Raw genomic sequence first — 23,816 nt, 5'->3', positions numbered from 1 at the left:
CATGGAAACTCTTCAGTAAGAAATCAAGCCAAGGCTACAGACAAAACATCAAGTAGCGATTCAGAAGACATTCCCCTGGCATCTGTTAAGCGTAAAATTCAACGAAAAGAAATACACCATGTTTCCTCGTCATCTGAATTAGACGATAGCTGTAACGATGAACATTACAAACCATCAGACAACAGTGACTCGAGCGATGGCAACGTTTTAGTTGATAAAAAAAGAAAATATGGTTTTGAAAACGAATAAGGCCGATGAAAAGGGAAAAAGGAAAACAAATGCTAATAAAAGATGAAAAAAGAAGATAAAAACAAACAGAAAGCCAAAACAGAAGTAAAAAAAAAATATTTAGAAATTTGAAAACTTCAAAAAATGACAGATGTGTTGATAACCAACTGGATACTGCTTTGGCACAGAGCAAGGCACATCATACTGTGCATACTATTTTAAAGAAACATGGAGAAAGAAGATTGTCGAACTTGATGACTAGTAATTTATTGCAGTAAGTAGCCACCAGATGAAAACTGCTACTATAAAGCCGTTCTCCTTCAAATTGATACAATTAACTTAGAACCATTGGCAACTGCTAACTATTTGAACAGGAACATCACAATATATTCTAGCAGACTAAACAATCCAGTCATACATATTATTCAAGATATGGCTGTGTCCAATGCTGTAGAAATAGGTGAAGATATAAGATTAGCATATCTTGCCGTCCCTGGATTTGAGCACTATAATGGCTGTGTGAGGTCGGATTCATCCGCAAAGATAAGCTCCAACAACTCCCCTTTTACAACAGATGACTCAGTCATAATCAATTTGCCTAAATCAAATCAAGTTACGAATTCTAAGAAAAAACACAGGTTTGAACGATGTACCTATTACACCCAGAAAAAAGCACACTATGTCTCTCCTACACAAAAATAAGCAAGAACATTGGGTAAAAGTTATACTTCAGCTAAAACAAAAAATAATGTCCAGGAAAAATGTCTGAGAGTATCAAACTGTACTTACTGTAGATATATATGTTCAGAAAAAATCCCAGAAGAGGCGAGACAAGCTATATTTGATTCCTATTATGATACAGACATGACATATGAAAGAAAGAGGGACTTTATTTGTCAACATATTCAAGTAAAACCAACTAGTAAAAGACATGGCAAAACGTATAAACATAATTCAAGATCATACTCACTTCCATCAGCTAACTCTACACTAGAGTATGTAAACAATTTTTCATGCGAACATTGTGCATTGGAGACAAACTTATACGTTACACATTGTAAAGAAAGCAGCATGGAACATTTTCTGGAACTGACCAGCGCGGAAAGCATGAACCTTTTAATATAACAAAAGATGAAAGCGAATTGCGCATCAAACGGCATATTGAATCCTTCCCGGTTCTTGAATCGCACTATACCAGGAAATCTACAAAAAATTTTTTATCCTGCACAGGATCTTAACATACGAAAAATGCATGATTTGTACAGAATAAAGTGTCAAGAGAACAATGTTTACCTGCATCCGAACAAGTATATCGCAGAATATTTTGCACAAAATACAACCTTTCATTTCATAGACCAAAGAAAGATAATTGCCAAACATGTAATGCGTACAATGAGAAGAAGAAAACTAGCACATTGAATGAAAAAGATGAAACTGACTATAAGGAACATATCGAACGGAAGGAAGCATCAAGAATTGAGAAAGAACAAGATAAACGTTTATCACAATCAGATAAGTCCATATATGCGGCCACGTTTGATCTAGAGGCTGTGCTTTCAACACCATGCTCAACTGTTAGTCAAGTTTACTGCAAACGGAAATTAAATAGTTATAACCTGACGGTATTTTCTTTAACTGATAAACGGGGAACATGTTACATATGAGATGAGACACATGGAGAGCGAGGATCGTCAGAAACAGGAACATGTATAATCACCCATATCAATTCACTGCCACCAGTTGTTAAACACGTCATTTTGGACTCCGACTGTTGTTCTGGTCAAATCGTAACCAATATTTAGCTGGTGGACTTTTACATACATTTTTAAGGCATCAACATGTTCATACCATTGAACAAAAGTTCCTTGAATCTAGGCACACTCAGATGGAGTGTGATTCTATGCACTCGGCCATAGAACACGCTAAAAAATGCATATCAATCTATGTCCCAGATCAGTGGGATACCATAATACACATGGCGAGTAGACAGAAACCATACATTCCCTTTAGATTCAACTCGTTTTTTGACTTGAAAACTCTTACAAACACTAACTTAAAAAACTTTAAGACGGATGTTGATGGTAATAAAATGAACTGGTTAAAGGTGAAGGTCCTGAAGGTGTCGAAGGAGTATCCGGAGGATATTCAGATCAAATACAACTACAACGATCAATTTAGACAAATCAAAATAGCACGGCCGGCAAGAGGTAGACCAGCTATTGAAACAGACTTGCCAAAAACAATCAGTGAAAAAATACCAATTTCATATGCCAAAAAGCAAGATTTGTTAGACCTTTGCAAGTCACTCGTTATTCCTGAAATGTATTGGGGATATTAAGTGGCCCTGCCTACCGATATATCTACAAAGGACACGCTGCCATCGCCAGATATGCTGGACGATGAATCCAATATGGAATGATAATATAATTATATATGTATTATCAAATGTAATCAATCATTAAATGTTGTTCAAGACACACGATCATTGCTAAATATGCTGGACAATGAACCGGACATAGAACGATATAAAATTATATAAATTATCAAATGCAATACATCTTTAAATATTTTTTTCTGTCATCATTTTATATCTGATGAGCCCTTATGGTTCTATAAAAATGTTCATGAAAATATAATACAATGATCCAGCCAAAAGGGCTCATCAACAAATCATACCATATAAAGGCCTAAATAAGGGTTAATTGAATTGTCAATTTTCTAATGTAAAGTTGATGTTTATAAAAACAACTATGTGAATTATTTCATATCTGAGTCTAAAAATGGATTTTTAAGCAATGTTGTAATCTTTGAAGTGTTTTTTCTCAAAACTATAAAATATGTTGATGAGCCCTTTTGGCAAATACCCGACTTTCAAAGCAGTATAAAAAAAGATCTGCAAGTAAAGGTGCATAGTTGGCACCCATTGGAATGCCTAATATAAACATTTACCGAATTTTAGAGTATATGTATTCAGTTCAAAATTTTATATTTCAATGACATATGTGAATGTCCAATAGATATATTTATCTGAGCTTTTTATCATTAACTGCCATATTCGTAGTTTTCTCTCCAGCACTTTTTTTCCATAAGAGAAGTCAATTTGTTTGTAACTAAATATTGTGTAATAGATGTATAAAGCGTAGAAAAGTCATAAGTATAAAGCACTGAGACTATCGTATTCTTCCAAAATCATTACCTAAGTCTAAAGAATTATTGATAGACCAAAAGAGATTATTTACAGAATTCTCATAAACTTTGCTACAGTATTTTTTCACATGAAACGTAATAGCAGTTAAGCGGGATGTAAGTAAAATTGAAACCTCTTTAGTTGAACAATAAATGGAATACACCATAAATCGTAATTAATACGATTTGTTTTGAATTTTAGGTAATCAGTGTATTGTAGGAATGTTTTTATGATCATCATTCAACACAACTTGAAATTTAGCATTAGAATCAATATGATTTTTAATAACACTTTGTTCATCGAGTTGGCTAGGAACGTAAGTTCCAGAAGATTGTGACCCTTACTGAAAGTATTAACACAATATAAACGTCAAACCATGATAATATTATTAGCTGCTTTGTCAGCTGGTACAAATACCAGTTTTTTTATGTAAAGATTTGATATCCATGATCAGCTTTGGAGTTATCGAAATAGACTTTGGGGTCGGAGGGCCAATAGATAATTGTTAAAAAAACTCTGTTTTCATATCTATTAGGTACTATATTTTATTCATCGACGGCATTAAGGCATTACGTTCAACCCCTTCTCTTAAATACCAGCTTTTACAATATCAGGATAAAGTTTCTGTCGCATCTTTTTTACATGTATGGACATTTATTTCAGATGCTATCCGGTATTTAGGACATTTATTTAGCAGTTTTCCAAGAATATTGTTTTTAATAAAATAAAATCGTCTGTAACAATAGCGGCGGAGCGGTACATTAAGTCAATACAATCAAGAAGAAGGTCTGTTTGCAGAATGTCATCTTCTGCTACTGTTTTATTGAAGTGGAATATGAAATTCCGAATAGGCTTTTTATATTTATAACATATTATTGGCACTTCTTTATTCTTAAAGTATTGCGGAATACATTTTTATTCTTGAATAAACCATACAACTTAAGAAGATCTATACCCTTGTTGCCAAAAGAAAGTTTTATACGATATTTTTTGCGTGTATCAACATTCTCAATAGTAGGATGAAGGTAATGTTTCGTAAAATACTTATGTGAAAACTACAGAAACAAGTTCAGTAGCCAAACATTTAAACATATACCCCGTTTAATAACCATTAACATAAAATGCGCATTCATACTTTGGATCTGTTCTCAAAATGAAATGTTCAGCTTCCCTATCAAGTAAACGTAAAGAAGTAACTGAAAGGGAACATAACGTAGAAAGAAGTCGATGTTTGCAGTTAAATAACAGAATACTATTCCACTGCTCCATATAAATTGAGCATTTTCAGAAAATAATGGATATTGGAGGTACCTTAATCAATACGATAATTATCATTTCAAGAATATGTTTCTTAAAGGAAAAATAATATGGGTTGATCGTTATCACTATATATTGGAAAAAATGACCACATCCGGTGTATGAGTAAAAAGGAATACGGTAAAATGTCAAACAAAAACGTATATCCAGTAGGTCTAGCATGTTCAGCAAGTTGAATAAATCGAAAACCATTCACCTTCAAAACTCATAGAACTGTAAAGCAGCCAATAGTCTAAGATGGTATAACCATGTATTGAAACACTGCAATGTGCTATAACATAAAATTAAAGGCATGTGACACTGAGTAGTAATTTCCGAATTTGAGTAACTTGCCCTGTTAGAAACTACCATGTTGGATAACTAATAAATAAGTGTTCAGTTAAGATTCAAGGCATATCTTATTGAGTTTTTAATTTGTTTTTCAAAAAGACGCAACAACTAACAAATTTTATGACATTTTCCGCTTGTTTGTGAGCTTTTCCCGCACAAGGATGACTTTTGTTGATTAGAAATTGAAAAAAAGTGTTTAATATACTAAGCCTGATATTTAAACTTATTACATACGTGTTAAATATAAATAAACTTGTGACTTTCTTTGATACGTGTGTTACTTGCTTTAAACATTGTTGTATGTATAACATTTGACTATTTGTCTTGTTTCTGTAATTTTCTTTATAAATATAGTAATAAAGACATTCTATCTTTTAACATCGACTGTAAATTATTTATTGAGCTTACAAAGGGACCAATTGTATGTTTAGCACTAGTGTTAAATTTGCTTTTAGAAAGAAAAAAACACAAAAAAATTATCTGATATGTTTTAAAATATGTTTAAAATATATTTAAAAAAGTTTTTACGGATGTTTTGTTTTTTATTCGATTGTGTTTGCACAATTAAATTAATTATTATATGTTATAATTTAGATAATTTTGCCGAGAACGTTAGTTAGTTTACATTTTCTTAGCATTGTTGGTTTAAAATGTTGGCTACGGAGCTGGTTTCTGTAGTTTTTCACATGAATATTGATATTTACAGCAACTTGATTATGCATTTTTAAATCACTCTCCGACCGAAAATAAAGACAATTTTTGTTTACTGTCTGAAGTTTGTGAATTAAAAGAATATGTGGGCCTTCATTTCTGACTAAACATGATATACATTTTGGCTCTTATAGATACAAACAAAACATATCATATCAACTGACATTTTACAATTGAGTGAGATTTGTTACAAAAATCATAACTTATGTTAAAACTACAGAAACAAGCTCAGTAGCTGAAAGTTTAAACTTCAACCCCGTTTAATGGCACTGGGTAAACGCCAAAGACATTGAACACAAAAACAAAATATCACAAACAATAAACATGGAAGATGAGCACAAAACTCCACAAACAGCACAGTGCATACATACTGTCCAGAAATTACAGAAATCTGTAATTATATGGACGATAAAACATTACATAATGATTCAAAATAAGCAAAGGAAATAGTATATGAAAGCAAAAAACGTCAAATGTTTTATGGTATTCTCAGGCATTTTTATGAGCCAAGGCGTTCAAAGAATTCTGTACATACCAATCCTTCAAACAGCTTTTCCTTAAGTTTTAAGAGATGACATTCTTGCAATGCATGACAATTCACATTTCGGACTGGATCGAACATTTTGTACAATCAGGTAATTTTAGTACTTGCCTAAAATTTCGGCCAAATTAACGGCGAATGATCCTGAAACGATAGTGTACTGGTTACTGGTACAAAATGTTCCGTAATTCCGGGAAAAACCCGTACCTCGATTAGAACGCGAAGATAGATAAAAGTTTTCAAAGTGTGTAATTCAATAAAAATTAATAACATGTATCTCAGATAAACTCACCTATACATAATTTAATCAGACTTATTTACTCTGCTTCCAAACTGTGAGAAGGATTTGTTATGGCTCCAGTTCCATATAAACAAAATGGCGTCCAATGCTCGCTTGAAATCTTCATCATGTTCATTGTAGCGTGAAATGCGGATTAATATATTCAAGTTCGATTTCATAAGCATTTAGTTTCAGCAATACTTAGTGAATTCGTCGGATGTATAACTGCTTCAATGACAAAAAAACGTTTTGCTACACACTGTATTGCATAGAAGTGAAACACGCTTTCCTATTAAATGCAGTACTATTTTAACGCATATCCATATAGGGAAGTTTCGATCTAAAACGTACATGTACCTCGGAGGTTTCAGTATTGAATTTCATTGGTTAACGGAGGTCAAACCCCGCCCAAAACATGTACAATTTGCTTGCCGGCATGCACGCGCTTTAAATGAACAATGTATGACAAGCTTTTCTGGTTATCATTTTCATGGTTCAGTGGTGCCCATTTTTTAATACCTATCTCTCCGGCAAAAAAGAAGTAGTCCCTTGCATACACGTACAAACCCGTTCAAGCTCATGTAAATAACTGTCAATATAAAATGGTGGTTTGTATCCAAACAAATTGAATTTCAAATGTTGATTGCAGATAGCAATACAATATTTCACACTGTAAATGCCTAGAAGCACAAAGAACATTTTAGCTAGGGCAGAGACAATAAAAACATATGAAAATAACTTTCTAACTTGTTACTTTCAGCGAAGGAATGGACTTTGGGAAAATCAGATGACCTACCCGTGTTTATAACCGGTGCATCTTCAAATCATTTTCAAGAGATGATTAAAATGTTGCACAACTTTAACGATCTACGACAACGCTTGAATAGAAACTGGATGCTTTATTTCTTTAATTTAGGTCTATCTGTCAAGGAGGTGGAAGAGGTAAGTGTTTATGTTCGCACAGCGAACCCCGGCTTAAATTACCTTTTGAAGTAGTATAGTACGGTACATCTAACATTCATGATATTAATATTTGTCTTCGCTTTAATTGAAATTCAATTAACGACAACCTGTCTGTAACAATTGTGGGATATAATGTCGCTCGATCCTGCTTAAATAAGTCCTTGTTTTACATTCAATTGTAAACAAATCAGGTTTTATTATTTGTGATACACAATTTATCGTCGTTTTTGCAAGAAAGCAAAACCGCCGATTCTATAAATATAGCCTGGTTTAAGCTTGAATGTCTAAAGTGTATCTTTAGACACGAATCCCAGCTGTCGAATTAAAATGACTTGCATTATTGTCAACTTCACATTTGCTTATACATATAGTTCGATGTATAAGCGATATAACTGTGTTTGTATTTGTATGTTGTATGTCTGTCTTACTTCTTTTTCTGTTTGGCTGGTCCATGTAATTTCATAGTTTTTTAGTACAAAATTTCAGTATTAAGAATGCAGATTGATACACCGTCATCTTCAATCACACAAATGTCTACAGATATTGTATCAATAAATTTCTTCTTTCGACATTAATTATCAAATGCCCAAAACCCAATCATATTTTACCTTTTTAAAATTGCCAAGAGGAAAAAAAGGCAAATTAAAACAGTTATCATTCACATTAAACATATTCACATATGTTGTTTATCAATAAATGCTGCGAATAATGCATTATGTCCAAAACAAAATATACATTTTTTGTCTACGTCTGTGTGCTTGTTGTTACTTGTTGTTTCTTATGACTGCAGTTGGAATATCTAAATTTACTTTTTAATATGTTTTGTGGTGTATTATATCGAGCTTTACTTTACTTCTACTCACATAGAAAAGGTATAATGATAACATTTAAATACACAAACCTTTGTTAATTACTTATACTTATTAAATAGGAACCCGAGGAACCAATATAAATTTATTAAACTTGATTTCACCATGAACTCTGAATATCATTATTTAAGTAGTTTGCAACATATGGAAAGAAAACTATTGTCCGCCCTGTCCTTTTCTTATGATTATCAATGGAAATACTTTAGACTCGAAATTATAGTAAAAAATTAAAATCATTACGTCGGGCTGTATATACTGGAATATTCATATATGAAAGATATTTCTATTATATTTGGTAGCATGCATTACTTAGCTGAACATTAAACTTACTTTACATCTTTAGGCTTTATGTACCCTTGCTCGTATATCCTATTAACCAACCTCGATAGCGTTTTACAATCTTAGAAAGAAGGAGAACAATTTAGTATGTGTTTCACATTCATAAAGTTTAAAAATAAAATCATTTTATATAATGTGCCGCCTACTGCGTATAAGGATTAGAACATTCCGGTATGCAACCATTTCAGTATTTTTGGCATTTTTAAGCTGTTAAATTTACAATTTAATACAATAACAAATTAAACAAATTATTTGAAATTAATGCTAAGCGGCGTTTGTTAAATAAGTACTCGTATATCAAGCTTTACTTGCAATATGACCTTCATCATTTATTACACTATTTATTACCAAGGTTTTTGTTGTGGTATTTCTTATCCTTAAAATTTCAAAGAATATGATAAAAATGCGACATTCATCGTTTATGTACATATTTGTATGTAACTTACTAACAAAACGTTTAAACATAAACCCCGTTTAATGGCACGGGGTAAACGCCAAAGAGATAAAACACAAAAACATAGAATCACAAACAAGAAACTTGGAACAACAGCACAAAACTCCACAAACAACATAGTGCATATAAACCTTATGAAACTCTAGGTATGTTTATCAAGGATTGTTAGGTACCGCCTTGGAACGGTCAGTGAAATGAAAACAATAACACATAAAAATCTGTATCACAAATCGATTTCTTTCTTGCTTTTGCCCGGAAAGAGAGATTGGCCATTGCATATTTCGAGAAATATTAAAAATTTTTAGAAAAAATAACACAAAGATAGTAAGCATCATATTTTTAACGATAACAATAAAAAAAATCTATGTTTATTCTAGGAACGAATTCTCGAGCCAAACACCATCAGTAAAACACATCGAAATGGCAAATATTCCCTAATTTTTATTTTATGTTCATGAGTGACAACAATATATATGATTTCATTGTATTTTTCTATTAAATTTAATTATATTTTCTTATGAAAAATATGCTCATTACATTCCATAGAAAATATTAATAATTTTGGTATTACTGTAAGCAATGCATTAAATTGTAGACTATTTTACGAAGTGATGTCTGGAAGTTCCAGAAAAAAATATTTCTTACAATCTTCTAGAAAATGTTGTTCAAGAACCAGATTCATTGCACTGTTCTTGAACAAAATCTTAAATTGCTCATGAAGTGCTCTGACACGAGCACTTAAAGCAAACAAATATATAATTGTATCTTCAATATGAACTATAATTTGTGACACAAGGTAATGATCTTAACGAATTTGAACCAGAAGCTCAAAAACACTTCCTAACCACACACCCTTCCAAAATAACAGTTTTATGACGAACGTTGATTGTTTGTTTAGATCAACGTTAAACTATTTTAACTATATTTCCTTTATATTCATCTAAGAAAACAAAACAACAGCAACTATATAGACGAGTATGTAACGAATATTATATTTATGGAATTAGTCGTATTACTAGATTGATCTTGTGTCGACAATTGTTTTTCTAAGATTGGTCAATGAGAGCGTCTATTTTGGAACTATCTCTTTTCAGGTGCGAAAGATGTGCAACTGTACAGTAAAAAGGTTAGACTTCAATCGATATCCCGTACACGTTAAGGATTTACACGGATATGCATTCAAACCGTTAGCCATTGAGGTAACTTTAAAATGTCTCAATATCACCCCATAAAGACATAAGGCATACATTGTTCTTTAAAAAAAACATCAATAGCATTTCACTAATCGCAAACATTAATTTCATGCATTTTGTGAGATTATTAAATGAATTCAAAAAAAAAAACTTTTCAGATAATCGCTAGGATGCACACATTTGTTGTTTGGATGGATGCTTCTGTCAGATTCAAACAATCCGATTTAAACATACTTCTTGGCCAAGGGAGAAAGGCAGGCGTGTTCGTCACTCAAGGAGGCGGCTCTGTTGCTCGACGAACGTTACCATCGACGTTTCAGTACTTTAACACGTATCCATGTCGGTTTCGAACTTTGCCAGAATTACAGGGTGGATTTCTTATATTTTACATGAATCCGTATATTGTCCATCGCATTTTTTGGCCTTGGGTACGATGCGCCCTCGAATTTGGCTGCATGGTGCCGGATTTGAATCCAGAAAAGTATTTAGCATGTAACAAATATGGAAATGTGTTTGGTGAGTGCCATCGATTCGACCAATCAGTACTTAGCATTTTGCTTTATACGGTTTATGGCAAACATATAAGTGAGCATACAATGCACTACAGTGAAAACATGTATATGTCTTTTCATTAATGTTAAATGTAATTCATATCAGTTCTCATTTCAAGCATCCAGAATCCAGAAGTTTAAGCTGGACGTTAAAAAGCAACATCATCTATTGAGAATACAAACGCAAATATAGTTAGACTAAGAGGTGATATTCTTAGCAGCAATATCACGAATAAAAAGAGAATCTTAGAGTATTAGCTACAATGGTTCCTGTTGCGACAAATTGTATTAATACAGCCATTCACTGTTCTATTTATTTTTGTTTTGATGAAATAATATATTGTTTAATACATTTTGGACGAACAAACTACATCGAAATATTGAATATTTCCTTTTTTTCTTTTCTTATACACAATTGTTTAAGACAATATATAGTCTTTTACAATGTGTATCCGCTACTAGCAAAATAAGCTTAACATCCTTTTAATAACATCGCAAAAAATCAAATATGTACTAAAAGGTTACAAATAGAATGCATGAACCACTCTGTTTTATAATGAAATAAAATAGCCTTACAAAACATTTGACGAGCATACAGACAAGCCAACTTTGACCTCCATCGGCGTACTAATTATAAACGCCGAAATTGTGTTACTAACCTTGTAGACATTCAAAGCAAGTTCACTATAAAAATGGCCCAAACACTGAGCGGATGCAGTAATTCTTGTTCAGAGTTTTTGAAATTTATGAAGACACGTAAGTCCGTTGTCTTCCTCTAGAGGTCTATCCCACTTATCCATGGTGACAACATATTTGAAACAGCCTCTTACAAGGCACATTTGCTGGATTTCTTTTTTTATCACAATGAACCATAAATGTTCCTGACACTCATACCATTGAAGCTACAAATTCTCAAACGACTACAATGCCTAAATTTGATATATCATACAATATGTCATTAATTCTATTAAAGTCCTTAAGACCGGAAAGGCAACAGGACTTTATTTTGTAAACAGCTGTGTTCTGAAATAACAAAACTGGCAGACACCATTAGCCATTCTTTCTGGTCTGGTAAGGTGTCCCGTCTTTGGAAACTTGCCATTGTTTGTGCTATTCAGAATTCTGATTCTCAAGACTCCGCAAATAATCTTCTAATTTCCTCACAAATAATTTTCATCAAAGTTTTACTAAGAATCCTGCACAAAAACATTTTGGATTTATTTCGAGCGACTTAATTCATAACCTTATTTTCATTTTGGGCCTATTCCAAACGTTTCTACTATTAATATTCATATGAAAAAGTCTAGAAGTCGAAACCTTAAGCATAAACCCCGTTTAATGGCACACGGCAAAGTCAAGAATAACAAAACATATAAATCGATTTGTATCTATTTATCACTCATTCGGTTTCACCGTTGCTTGAGGCAAAGAAATCAAGGCAGTTTGGTGATATTTCTAAAGCTTTTGATCACGTTTGGTACAAAGAACTTCTCTTCAAGCTTCGTCAAAGCGGCATTTCAAGAGCATTACCCTTATGGTTTACTGATATCTCAGCAACAAAGAAACAACGTGTTATTTTTGTTGTACACACGCTAATACTGTTTCTGGAAAAACCGGCGTCCATCAAGGTTGCGTTCGCGGACATCTCCGCTTTCAAGTATAAATTAACGGCATTACAGTATATATCTATATAGTATATTATATACTGCTTCATACCTTATTGCAAAGAAACGAGGTTTTAGAAAGATTCATACCTAAGCAAAAAGATTGATTGTTTCTTCTATCTAGCAAAAATAATGGCTCTCCTTTGCTCTAGAAAGACACAAACACTCGCATCCACCTGTTTACATGGAAAACACAGACATACAAAAATACATCACACATACATTTAGGAGTCACGCTTCCAAGTTTCTGTTTCTGGCACGAACATATTGAGTCCGTCAAGCAAATGACATGAAAGGTATACACATAATGCGGTCTTTCAAGTGAATCCTTGAACGAAGATCTCTAGAAATATTTTATACAACTTTCATTAGACATGTACATGAGTACACTCGTTAGCAAGCAGTTGTTGAAGACCTTGCAAAAATAAACATCAAGCTGCCAGATTTATTTATGGTGCAATTCGTCTTGTATTCATTAACAACCTGTACCCGAAAACTTTACTCTTTCTAACGGATAGACGACGTATTTACAAGCTCATCTTCTTTTAATGACGCAGCCTTACCTGTTCTTGTTGATTTCCTAACATGTTGGCATCACTTAATACAACCTTCGCATATCCTGTAGTCTCCTAAACATTTAATACAAGTGGTATCTCCTATCTTACTCGTTTCCTCTTTCTCCAGTATCCTTATGGATGTCCTCAAAGTATATGCCCACTCTGCCAGCTAATAATGCTAATAAAACAGATTTTTTACTAAGAATGATATCGGAAATTGAGTGTCCATCACGCAAGGCTACAGACGCATTGCATTGTTTTGCCAGTTATCGGAAATTAAAGACACTATTTCTTCTCCTCTCTATGGCCAGTTTAAAACGAAATAAGACTCAATCTACGTGTCTCTCAAATAGCATCGGTTTTGTTCGAAGGACGCCATGGATCAGTCGAACTAAACTATCTGCAAACATGTCAAAACCAACATCCCAAAGTCCAACAGATTCTGAGTTTGTCAAAATAAATAGGAACATTCCTCCTGTGTAACAATCTTGGCAAAGTCCTGTCACTCTTCTCTCCTTTCTTCTTTATCTTTACTTTTTAAGCCTTTATCACGGTCAATTATATCAAACCCTCTTAAGCGTATTTTATTGTGCGTTCAATAAAACACTATATATATGACATTCTTATTTTCTTAACTTAAACCTCAATATATCAAAAGGAGCTTGTACGATTGGCAGAAACGAGAATTTGTATAGGCTTAAACTTTTCTTCTTAATTCTCTCTGAAACGCATTTATGACTTAAATACCAAATTTGTATAAACAAGCCGTTTTTGCATCAAGTCCTTTAAGCGTCATGCAATTCTTGCAAATTATATTTTTAACATTATTAACTGTATGGCTACCTCGAGAACAACACGTAATGCTCGTATTTGTACAAATACCTGGTGCTTCAGGATAACCCTTCATGCATTTTTATATATATTCTATATTCGAAAATAAATCGCAGGATTGCAATGTAAAACATATTTTAACACATGTTTGACCTCCGTTGATACCATTATTCTAACCCTAACCAATACACATCAAATAAGAAATATCTAAATGTACATTTATATGTCATCTGGGCAACGACATTCATTTACAATAAAAACTAAAACCATCGAATTTTAAGAAATTCACCCTTTCAGAATGCGTCATACACCGTACATTTAACTCACCCTAACCCTTACTCTATGAAAAATATACAACAGATTGGTTTTAATCTTTGACATTTAAGAAAGAATTCCACTAAAAAGATCTTATTTATAACATTAATAAATATTTCTTTACTAGGGAACGCTTCATCCCTGATATTATAAACAGTGACCTTGTGAGAAGAATTAACTATGAAACTTTACTGATCAATAAATGCCTATATGTTCGTGTAAAATCTTTGAAATAAAATATCAAAATAAGTTGATTGATAATGGCAGATTAAGATCGATATATGGGTTAAGATGCTTAGAACCCTATTAGAATTATTTTCTAAGCATAACTTATCCATGTTAAGGTTTCCCGTATGAAATAAAAGGACGGATTCCGGGTGGAATCGAGGCGGAATTGGCAAGGAATCAGTAAATTTCAGCCTGGAGTATGGACGGAATTATTATTGCGCCAAATATCTATACATGTTTCTTCGAGTTTCTGGGCGTACAAATATTGGAAGTTCCAGGCGTAAACTGATTACGGGCGTAATTAGTGGAGCGTAATTTCGAACTTGGTCTTATATTTTCTGCCAAAATATCCAAAATAATTCGAAAGTCATGAGAACTTATTGAATTGTTTTTTTTCTTTATCATTTACAGTTCACATAGCGAGGTAAAAGATAAACATCTTCCATGTTATTATCTGTACACCACATACTCGTTGTAAAATAAAAGATGCAACAAAGGAAATATTTATGTGAAAAACTACATAAACAAGCTCAGTAGCCAAAAGTTTAAACATAAACCCCGTTTAATGGCACAGAGTAATGCCAAACACATTAAATTCAAAAACAAACAGTCACAAACAAGAAACATGGAACAACAGCACAAAACTCAACAAACAGCACAGTGCATATATACTATATTAAAAAACTAAAAAATAACCTAGAAAAAATAAACAATAGCCAAAAGTTTAAAAATAAACCCCGTTAAATGGCACAGGGTAAACGCGAAACACATAGAATACAAAAACAAATCACAAACAAGAAACATGGAACAACAGCACAAAACTCCACAAACAGCACAGTGCATATATACTATATAAACAAAACTAGAAAACAAACCTAGAAAAAATAAACAACATTAATTGCAGCGCAAACAAGGTGGAAACAACTATAAATGTCGAAAATTTAGCAAAATTGTATAAGTGGCATTAAACAAAATTTAATACGTAAGTAAATTATTTTGGTCGTCAAAAATGGATAAATAACAAAAAGAACGGTCTTTATTGCATCACACGAAATTCGCATACAAATAAAAAGGTAATTATGTTAGAGCGAGATCTATGGAAAATAAACAATAAATAAAAGGACGATAACTATCACATTATAGATAAAAATTTAAATTTTAAACAATCGGCTCACGGTGTGTAACACCATAAAATAGATGACAACACATCAATGATCCTTATTTCAATACGAACATTCTGGATGAAGTTCACAGTCAAATACAAAAATGTCACAGCATTGGTTATTTTTCTACGTCAAAATCAAGTTACCTCGTGTGATGTTTGGATGCATGCCATATGTTTTACTATCATTTGAAAAGGCTAAATGTGTACAGTAAAAATGCGAAACACTAGAAACAAAACAAAAGCTAATACATGCTTGTATGGCTTTAAAAAAAATATTACTTTGCTTTTGTATATCCGATATCAATATAAATATCAGACTAACACAATGAATGTAACTTGATATTTGATGTATTTTTTCTTTCGATTAATTTACAGCAAGCAATACTCTTTCAAAGGATTCCACAAATATATAGAGTCACTAGTAATCAAAAGTTATTATTTGCCGATGAAAACATGAACTGACATTGGATATCTACGGAGTACCGTTTCCAACATCGACTTGCCGACTGAAAGGGCATGCGACAAGTTGAAAATAAGACTGCAATTTCAACGTTTTGGGGAACAAATTTTGTCGACCCAAAATTTAGAATCTCCAGCAACGGGTATTATAACATATGTACAGTCGAAATGTATACATAACATATTCAACTATATATATATATATATATCTATATTTATATATATGTATCAGCATAAAAACATGTAATTGTTATACAGTACGTAAATTGTATAATGGAAGTAGATTTCATTGATTATTAAATATAAAATAATGCAAAATGTAATCACGTACAATATTCAATATTCAGGTTGCCTTAATTGACATTTCTATCCCACTGATGTGAGACAGGGTCAAAATGTTATGCAGTTCTAAACGACAGCACGAAAAATAAAACCGTACCTCCACTTAAGATATATTTCTGCATTTGACTAAATGTTATGTTAGGAAGAGCAAAACAATTTTTCTCCAAACTTCAGTTAAGGCGTCTACCAATGTACATGCACTTGTCCTTAATTGTTTTTGCTCCATTAATAACATGAGAACATTTTAATTTTTTCATATAGTCGTTATAAATTATTGCACTTCTCATTGTATTTCAACATTATTATAAGCATACATTTTAATGAGGATGTGTTAAGTAACACAAAAGACGTATAATAGCAATGCAATTGACTTCATGCTGACAAATAAAGTGAGTTGGCCCTAAAATAATTCAAATAGTTCCAACTTATTGGCCGTATGGACAATAATTTAACACATTGCGCATAGTAAAGCATAGTAAAGCAACAAAGGCTCTCTAAGATTGTATTGACTATACAAGCAAATGTTCGAATGCATCTGTTTTGATATACTGTCAAGTAACCTAATGTTGATGTTGTTACAGGACCTTCTCTCGGCTGTCGATCTGTTGCCCGTAACTATTTTTCGGGTCTAACAGGTTAAAATGCAGCTCCTGTGAAATGAGGCATGAACGTGCAGAAACAGCATAAGAGAACATAACAATTAGAAAGCGTCATTTCTGCAGTTTTTTTACATGTGATGGCAAACTGAAGAACACATCACGTCTTGTTACATGTTGACATACATTGACACGCCTTCGCAATCATTTTATGTCGGTTCAAAGATTTAAATTAGTTCATAAATATTGTACAATATATTAGATTACGTAAATACATCAATAAACATGCAAGAATCTCATATGCATAATAAGCTGATTTTTTTATTTATATAAATGAAGTACGTGTTAAATTACCTTTTTAGAGAAGAGATACGTTTTCATGTTTCGACGAGACTCGGTGGCGTGCTGTCGTTTAAAGCTGCATCATGTTTTGACGCTGCCGCATACCAGCTTATCTATTCAAATTCAATATGGTACTTTCGTGGTCAAGGACAGTAGTATGCAATGTGAGACTCACAACACAGTAGATCCATTATGACCTACTAGTGTTGAGCACCGAAAAAGTAGATTAAAAAATCGATCAAATACCATTGATGTAAATATTTTACTTGCTACTACACCATTTAATGTTTTGTGTACTTACTATTTTGCGATGCTCAATTCCAGTAAACTTAAAATCAACCATCACATGACATTGCATACTTCGCTCATACTAAACCAATGCTAATTTACATACTTTAACTTACTAGTATACTACACATTTGTTTTTGTTTTTATTAATAAATATTATAATGGAAATTCTAAATTATGACTTTAAACAAAAACATGATACTTTTAAACAAATTGATGACTACTTTGGTGTATTGTTTAAGATTATTAATATCTGGCAATAACGGCTCTGGTAAAACAAACAAGCGCCATCACATGTTACTATAGCAATATATTTATTATGATAACATTTATTTGTACGCACGGAATTTGGAGCATTCAACATATCAGCACCTAATTGATAAAATGGATTAGATTACAAGAGACAATTAACTATTACTAAAAGACATATTACACATCTCAGGCAATGAAATCATACCTGTTATAGAAATGAACTATGAGAAGCAAAAAGAAATAATATTGGACAATGATGTTTGTGAAAAACATTTTAATTCTACATAATCAGCCCAATATAATATAATGGGATTATTGAAAGAAATATCTGAAGAATCGCAAAGCAACAGTTGCATCAAATATATTAAGAGTTCACGTTTTGTTATCAAACTCCTTAAAAAGAATTATTTAGTTAATAACCTAAACGAAGGAACAAAGAAGGTACGTTTTTTACAAAGAAATCTTGACATGCACAATTATTACAAAATATTTACAAACCCCTATCGTAAAATAGTTTGCTTTTACTTAATAACGTAAGTAAATAATATAATGGAAAAAGTAGTATAAACATAGTGGAATATATGATTATTATGATAGACTCTTCGCTAATTGGCATACAGAAAGAAATACGAGAACAATACGAGGTTCTGGTCGATACCTATGAGAGGCTTATCAGCTCGTTAAGTGGGCAGGGCAGAGATTAATTAGAAGAGTCCTTCACAAATGGAATTTGTGGAAAAGAACAACATAATTATAGACTGGTGCCGGATATTGAACCAGTTGCCATCACTTCGCACATTGCAAACTTCAATGCAAACTTCAATGTTTAATAACTATCGCGGTTTTAAATTCACTAAACCGCGGGATCTTCTTTTTCACATAATAAACCGAAACTCGTTGTAATATACTCGTTCACATTTATTCCATACAATCAAACAGTCAATCAGTCAGCATAACAGAACGTAATGGAACACATCCTAACGCTATTGTACGTGTAGGAACGTAAATAAACGTTAAGGATTGTAGGAACTTATGAAAGGTTATCTGAAATAACCCAAACACCATAATCAAGACACATGCATCATATACTCAATAACAATAAAAAAAAATGCAATTAACATAGCAAATAGATGTTCACAGAGTATTTTCATGACATTCAAAAATACTTAAAGTTACAATAAATGCTCTGAAGTTGTCTAGCCATCAACAATTCCCTTTATATTGTAGATTAACTTCATTTATAAAAACCAAAAATATAACAAAATAAATTTACTAAACATTGGTACGTATTCCGATTTATTTAACAAAACCCAAACATTCATTCATTTCTTTTCACTCGCACCTCACTTACTGACCAAATTTACATTCGCCTGGAGCCCTCGCAGCTGCCAGCCAATCAAAACCCAAAACAAGCTCATGGTAACCATGCTAAATTAATTTGTATACGTATCTTGCATATCCCGGGCAAATAGTCTGAACAATGGGTCTGATTAATTAAAAAAACTTAATAATAAACAAACAATAATAAACTAATAGGTAAACCCCAAGTACTTGATAATGGATTAAAACTCTATATGCAGACGTAGGAATACAATTTAGAGTACCTAATGCAAACTTTTGAAAGATAGAACAGAACAGATCATTTATTTACCAGAAGATCATAGACCCATATGGCCGAATATAAACAAAAATGGCGACAAGTACAAAACATGTGTAAATATGTATACATAAATATGCACTTTCTTGCACTACAGACAACATATAACATACCAAAACTTACAAATAATCAAACTTTCAACAAAACAAAAATGGTATATAGGTGATTATATTTTTTAAATGCATATACATAAACATAAACACATACATATACACATATAAACACACACATACTTAGGTTGGATATAATGCAATATTTCTAAGTTCGAAAGCCTTGTAAATAAATTTACTCAGATTTTTTAAATCTGAATTAATCATTATACCGATTTTTTAGATCTTTTAGTTTATAACGTTGTAACCGTTATCATTGTTAAATCAAATCTTTACTGCTCTCTATATTTCTCTGTATATTTCATGGATACAAATGCACTCTGCAGTATTTCTAACACGATTTGAGATAACTGTTTCAGATCTACCTGTTTCATTTTAGTATGAGAGCAACTTATGAAAAGTTAAGTTTTAGAAATAAACAATGATGTCGTTCGAAACAATCTTCACACAAAATAGTATACGGCCACAAAAACGAGGAAAACAAGATAGACCTGGCACCACACATCAAATGTCTTCGTAGTATTTTGTTTAAGGATTACTTGTAGCATATGGTGTTTATTTGATTCTGAGCGTAGGTTAGCCGGTCATGTGTAGTATTGACAGTTTCCTGGACCAGCCTGGACGTACTATTGGTTATGTTTCTATTTTAGATTTAGGGAAAACTACATATATAGAAACGAACTTCTTCTCAGGGAGAAGGGACTACCAAATTGTACAATTACAGACATCACGAAAGCAACAAAGCACCAAAAGCTGGCATAGCAAAATCTTCCCTGTCGACTACAACAAGTAGGATCAAGTCAACAGGAAGAACAGTGACAGGTTGTTTCCACCACAAAGAGAACTTGGCTTCAGGCGGAATGCGGGCTTCAAATGGATGTAAAATAATTGTTGTAAATAACAACATTCCGCCAACAAAGTGTTACTTTCAACATTTGTTAACATGGACACAAATACAATTGCTAGTGTGTTAGTGTATTGATATACAGAACTTTATACTACACAAAACAAAATTAATCCAAACACAGTTTTAAGTTAGTTTGACTTCCGCTTTTTAGGTATTGATCTTTGCAATGGTATGGATATGTCACATTATGGCCATAGTAAGAATGGTGTCGTCGTTCGAACAAACGATTATGTACCAGCAGCAATAAATAATAATAATAAAAATAAAAAAAAAATAATAAAAAATAAAAATAATAATAATAATAATAATAATTCCGACGGTACTGTCCATAAATGACGAACATACTGAGTACTGACATTGAGCCAACCGATTCTTTCATCATGTCGTGTATCCTATTGCAAGCTACGAGATATTATCTAAGAGCCATATGTGTAAAAGAGTGTGGCTCAATATCCCGAACACCTTTTGTTTCTTTCTTGTTTGCTTGAAAATGTCATTTTTTTTATCCTTATGATACGATCCCTGACATTGCCCTTAAAGTTGGGCTTCCGGTCCAAGTTTCTGGATATTTCTTAAGCGTAATAGGAGTTAGTAACATATTTTATTAAACCAACTGTCCGACTTAATCTTGATTTTACTAAATAAAAGTCAGTTTTTGTTGTTTATCATAAAGATATTTTGCTTTATAAGTCCAAAAACTAAGAATGTAAATATTACACACATAAAACCAAACCAGACATAATACTGAGCATTATAAATGCAAGTATTGGAAATCACCAGAAAGTTGAGTTAAAAGACCCAAAGCAAAACTTTCAAAATTTCAAGTTTATTATCTGTTTTACATTTAATTTCATCCGGGCATAGTATAGGAAATTTTGATAGAATGATATCAAAAAAGTATATAAGGGATATTATGACTGGATTTTTTCTGGTGATCTGCATCACGTCGAGTTCGGTGTGTAAACACGTATCCGTCGAGATGTTTTCTATATTTTGTATGCAATATATTTACTTTTTTGTGGTGCGTTTAAAATTTCCAAAACAGTCGGAAGATGCAGAGGAATTGAAAAATGATGCCTGGTAGCGTTTCGTCTGTTTGTTTTTCGTAAATCAAATATTATTATGTGTTATTGTCTCTCAAATCATAATATGGTAAGAAATTGAAATAAATCTCTAAGAGTGCATACTTCTAATAATACATTTCACATAGCGCCTAGTTTTGATTAATAATGTAACGTATGTAGGTTCCGATTTCTCCTGCACATAAAGTTATCATGCTAAGAAAAGTGTTCGATGCTTCTCAACGTTCCTCTTTTCGCATTATAGTTCAAATGCATGTTTTGTATATTATATGTTATATTTATAATTGATAACGGTACGAAGACCAAAGGTCGTCTGTGTCCTTAAGTCGTCAATTTGTTTCTGTCTAGTTTTCTCTCGCGTAATTTCTTTGTTGATTCAAGTTGTTTAACCCGCCATTTCTTTTAGAATTTGTTCACGTCATCATAATAATGTTATTAAAAATGCACAGAAAGAGACACTCGTAAGTTACGATGGTGGTTTCTGTTGTTTTTTTTTTTTCTTTTCAAATTTTATTCAACACACAACAACAATGTTATATTACATGAAAAGCACTATATCTTTAAATGATGCCGAAATATTCGGCAAAACTATTCAAACATCTGTTTGTGACTCTATGCTTTTTATAGTCTGATAATAGAAGGACAAATTCATTTTTAAAGATATGCATAATATCGACATGTTCTCGTCTACTATTGCTGATGAAATATGCTTTATATATACTATAACATAGAGTGGCGAATATTAGGTTTAAATAAAATATTCAGGATTAGTAATATTTATCCAAGTACAATATATTCAATCTTTCTTATATTCTTGTTTATCCCGTATTTTGAAAAGGCATTTGAAAAGATCTGCCAAACAGTTGACTGCTAAACAATCTATGAAAACATGTTCATATGTCTCACACGTGTTGCAAATATTGCAGTTTGGTGAGTTACTCATACCCCACTCATGCTTTATAACGTTGCACGGAAAAAATGTTGTTTAAAACTTTATATTTGAATTGTATTATTCTGTTGTCTGGTATGGCATAACTAGTTTTATAAAATGAATCCAACGCTATTTGTTTAGCAAAATAATGTTTCCAAAAGCGATGAACATGAGGTTTGATAACCTTATCCTTAATCAAATACGAATATATATCCTTGTTTGTGAGCTGTATAAGTGATTTATTATTAATAGTAATATTTTTATTTATTGACACTCTTGATTTTTTTGATATTTCGCTAGATGTTCGTAACCAATTTTTGGGGAAAACATGTTTTAAAATATTTATTTTTGATATCCAATATTGCCTATAGCGTAATTTTTGAAGTATTTTCCCCCCAAAAATTACACCGTCTTCATTTAATATATCATTTACATAACATATATCAGAATTAATCCAGTTAAAAAAACTGAGTGATTTGTTGTGAAATTTAATAAATTTGTTACCCCAAAGAACTTGCTTCCTGATGTCATAAAAACTCTCTGGGGATTCAGGTTCAACATTTTTTAGCCTTATCCAAAGAGTAATTAAATCTCTATAAAAGGGGGATAATTGACTGATTTCAATGCTTTTAGGACTATCTAAATTCATAGAAAAAACTAGAAAATCCTTGCCAAACTTTTGCATCATATATTTAGGTATAACTTTACATGATTCGGAACGACCAATGCATGAAAGGCATATGTGAATTTTGGAATAAGTAGGGTTTTTATAATTTGTATTTTTCCATAAAACGTTAATTTTCTTTTTGACCAACCTTGTACTATCTCTTTGCATTTTTCTACTTTAGAACCCCAATTTAATGATGCGCACTCTCTCGGGTTGAGACCAAAATAGATCCCAAGTGCTTTTATTGGTTTATTTGACCAGTTGATATTGCCAGGTTTAATAGAAAAGTCCTTGGCTTTTCCTATCCACATACCTTCCGTTTTAGTTTTATTTAACCTTAGTCCGGAAAAATTACGTATACTGTTATTGACGTCGCGTTCAAACACGACGTCAGTTGGGGATAGGTTTCAATGTTATACAATGGAGGTTTACGTGAACACAATGGACCAGCAATATTTTA

General features: G+C 32.3%; 1 protein-coding gene across 1 annotated transcript; it reads left to right on the top strand.

Moving 5' to 3' along the window:
• The first annotated feature begins 6,519 nt into the window (after positions 1-6,519).
• On the top strand, positions 6,520-11,634 carry LOC128203181 (uncharacterized). Its single transcript, XM_052904477.1, has 3 exons — positions 6,520-7,536; positions 10,314-10,418; positions 10,571-11,634. Exons 1-3 carry the CDS (start codon positions 7,432-7,434, stop codon positions 11,045-11,047), a joined length of 687 nt encoding a protein of 228 aa, XP_052760437.1. The 5' UTR covers positions 6,520-7,431; the 3' UTR covers positions 11,048-11,634.
• The last annotated feature ends 12,182 nt before the right edge of the window (positions 11,635-23,816 follow it).

Source organism: Mya arenaria, chromosome 9, assembly GCF_026914265.1.
Source record: "Mya arenaria isolate MELC-2E11 chromosome 9, ASM2691426v1".
NCBI lineage: Eukaryota > Metazoa > Mollusca > Bivalvia > Myida > Myidae > Mya > Mya arenaria.
The sequence above is the reverse complement of the archived record's forward strand: the minus strand, read 5'-3'. Positions and strand labels throughout refer to the sequence as shown.

Excerpts from the sequence above, each read along its gene's own strand:
- LOC128203181 (XM_052904477.1), top strand. The coding sequence starts at position 7,432 with ATGATTAAAATGTTGCACAACTTTAACGATCTACGACAACGCTTGAAT. Across the intron at positions 7,537-10,313 it reads CTGTCAAGGAGGTGGAAGAG|GTGCGAAAGATGTGCAACTG; the intron begins GTAAGTGTTTAT and ends ATCTCTTTTCAG. Across the intron at positions 10,419-10,570 it reads TCAAACCGTTAGCCATTGAG|ATAATCGCTAGGATGCACAC; the intron begins GTAACTTTAAAA and ends AAAACTTTTCAG.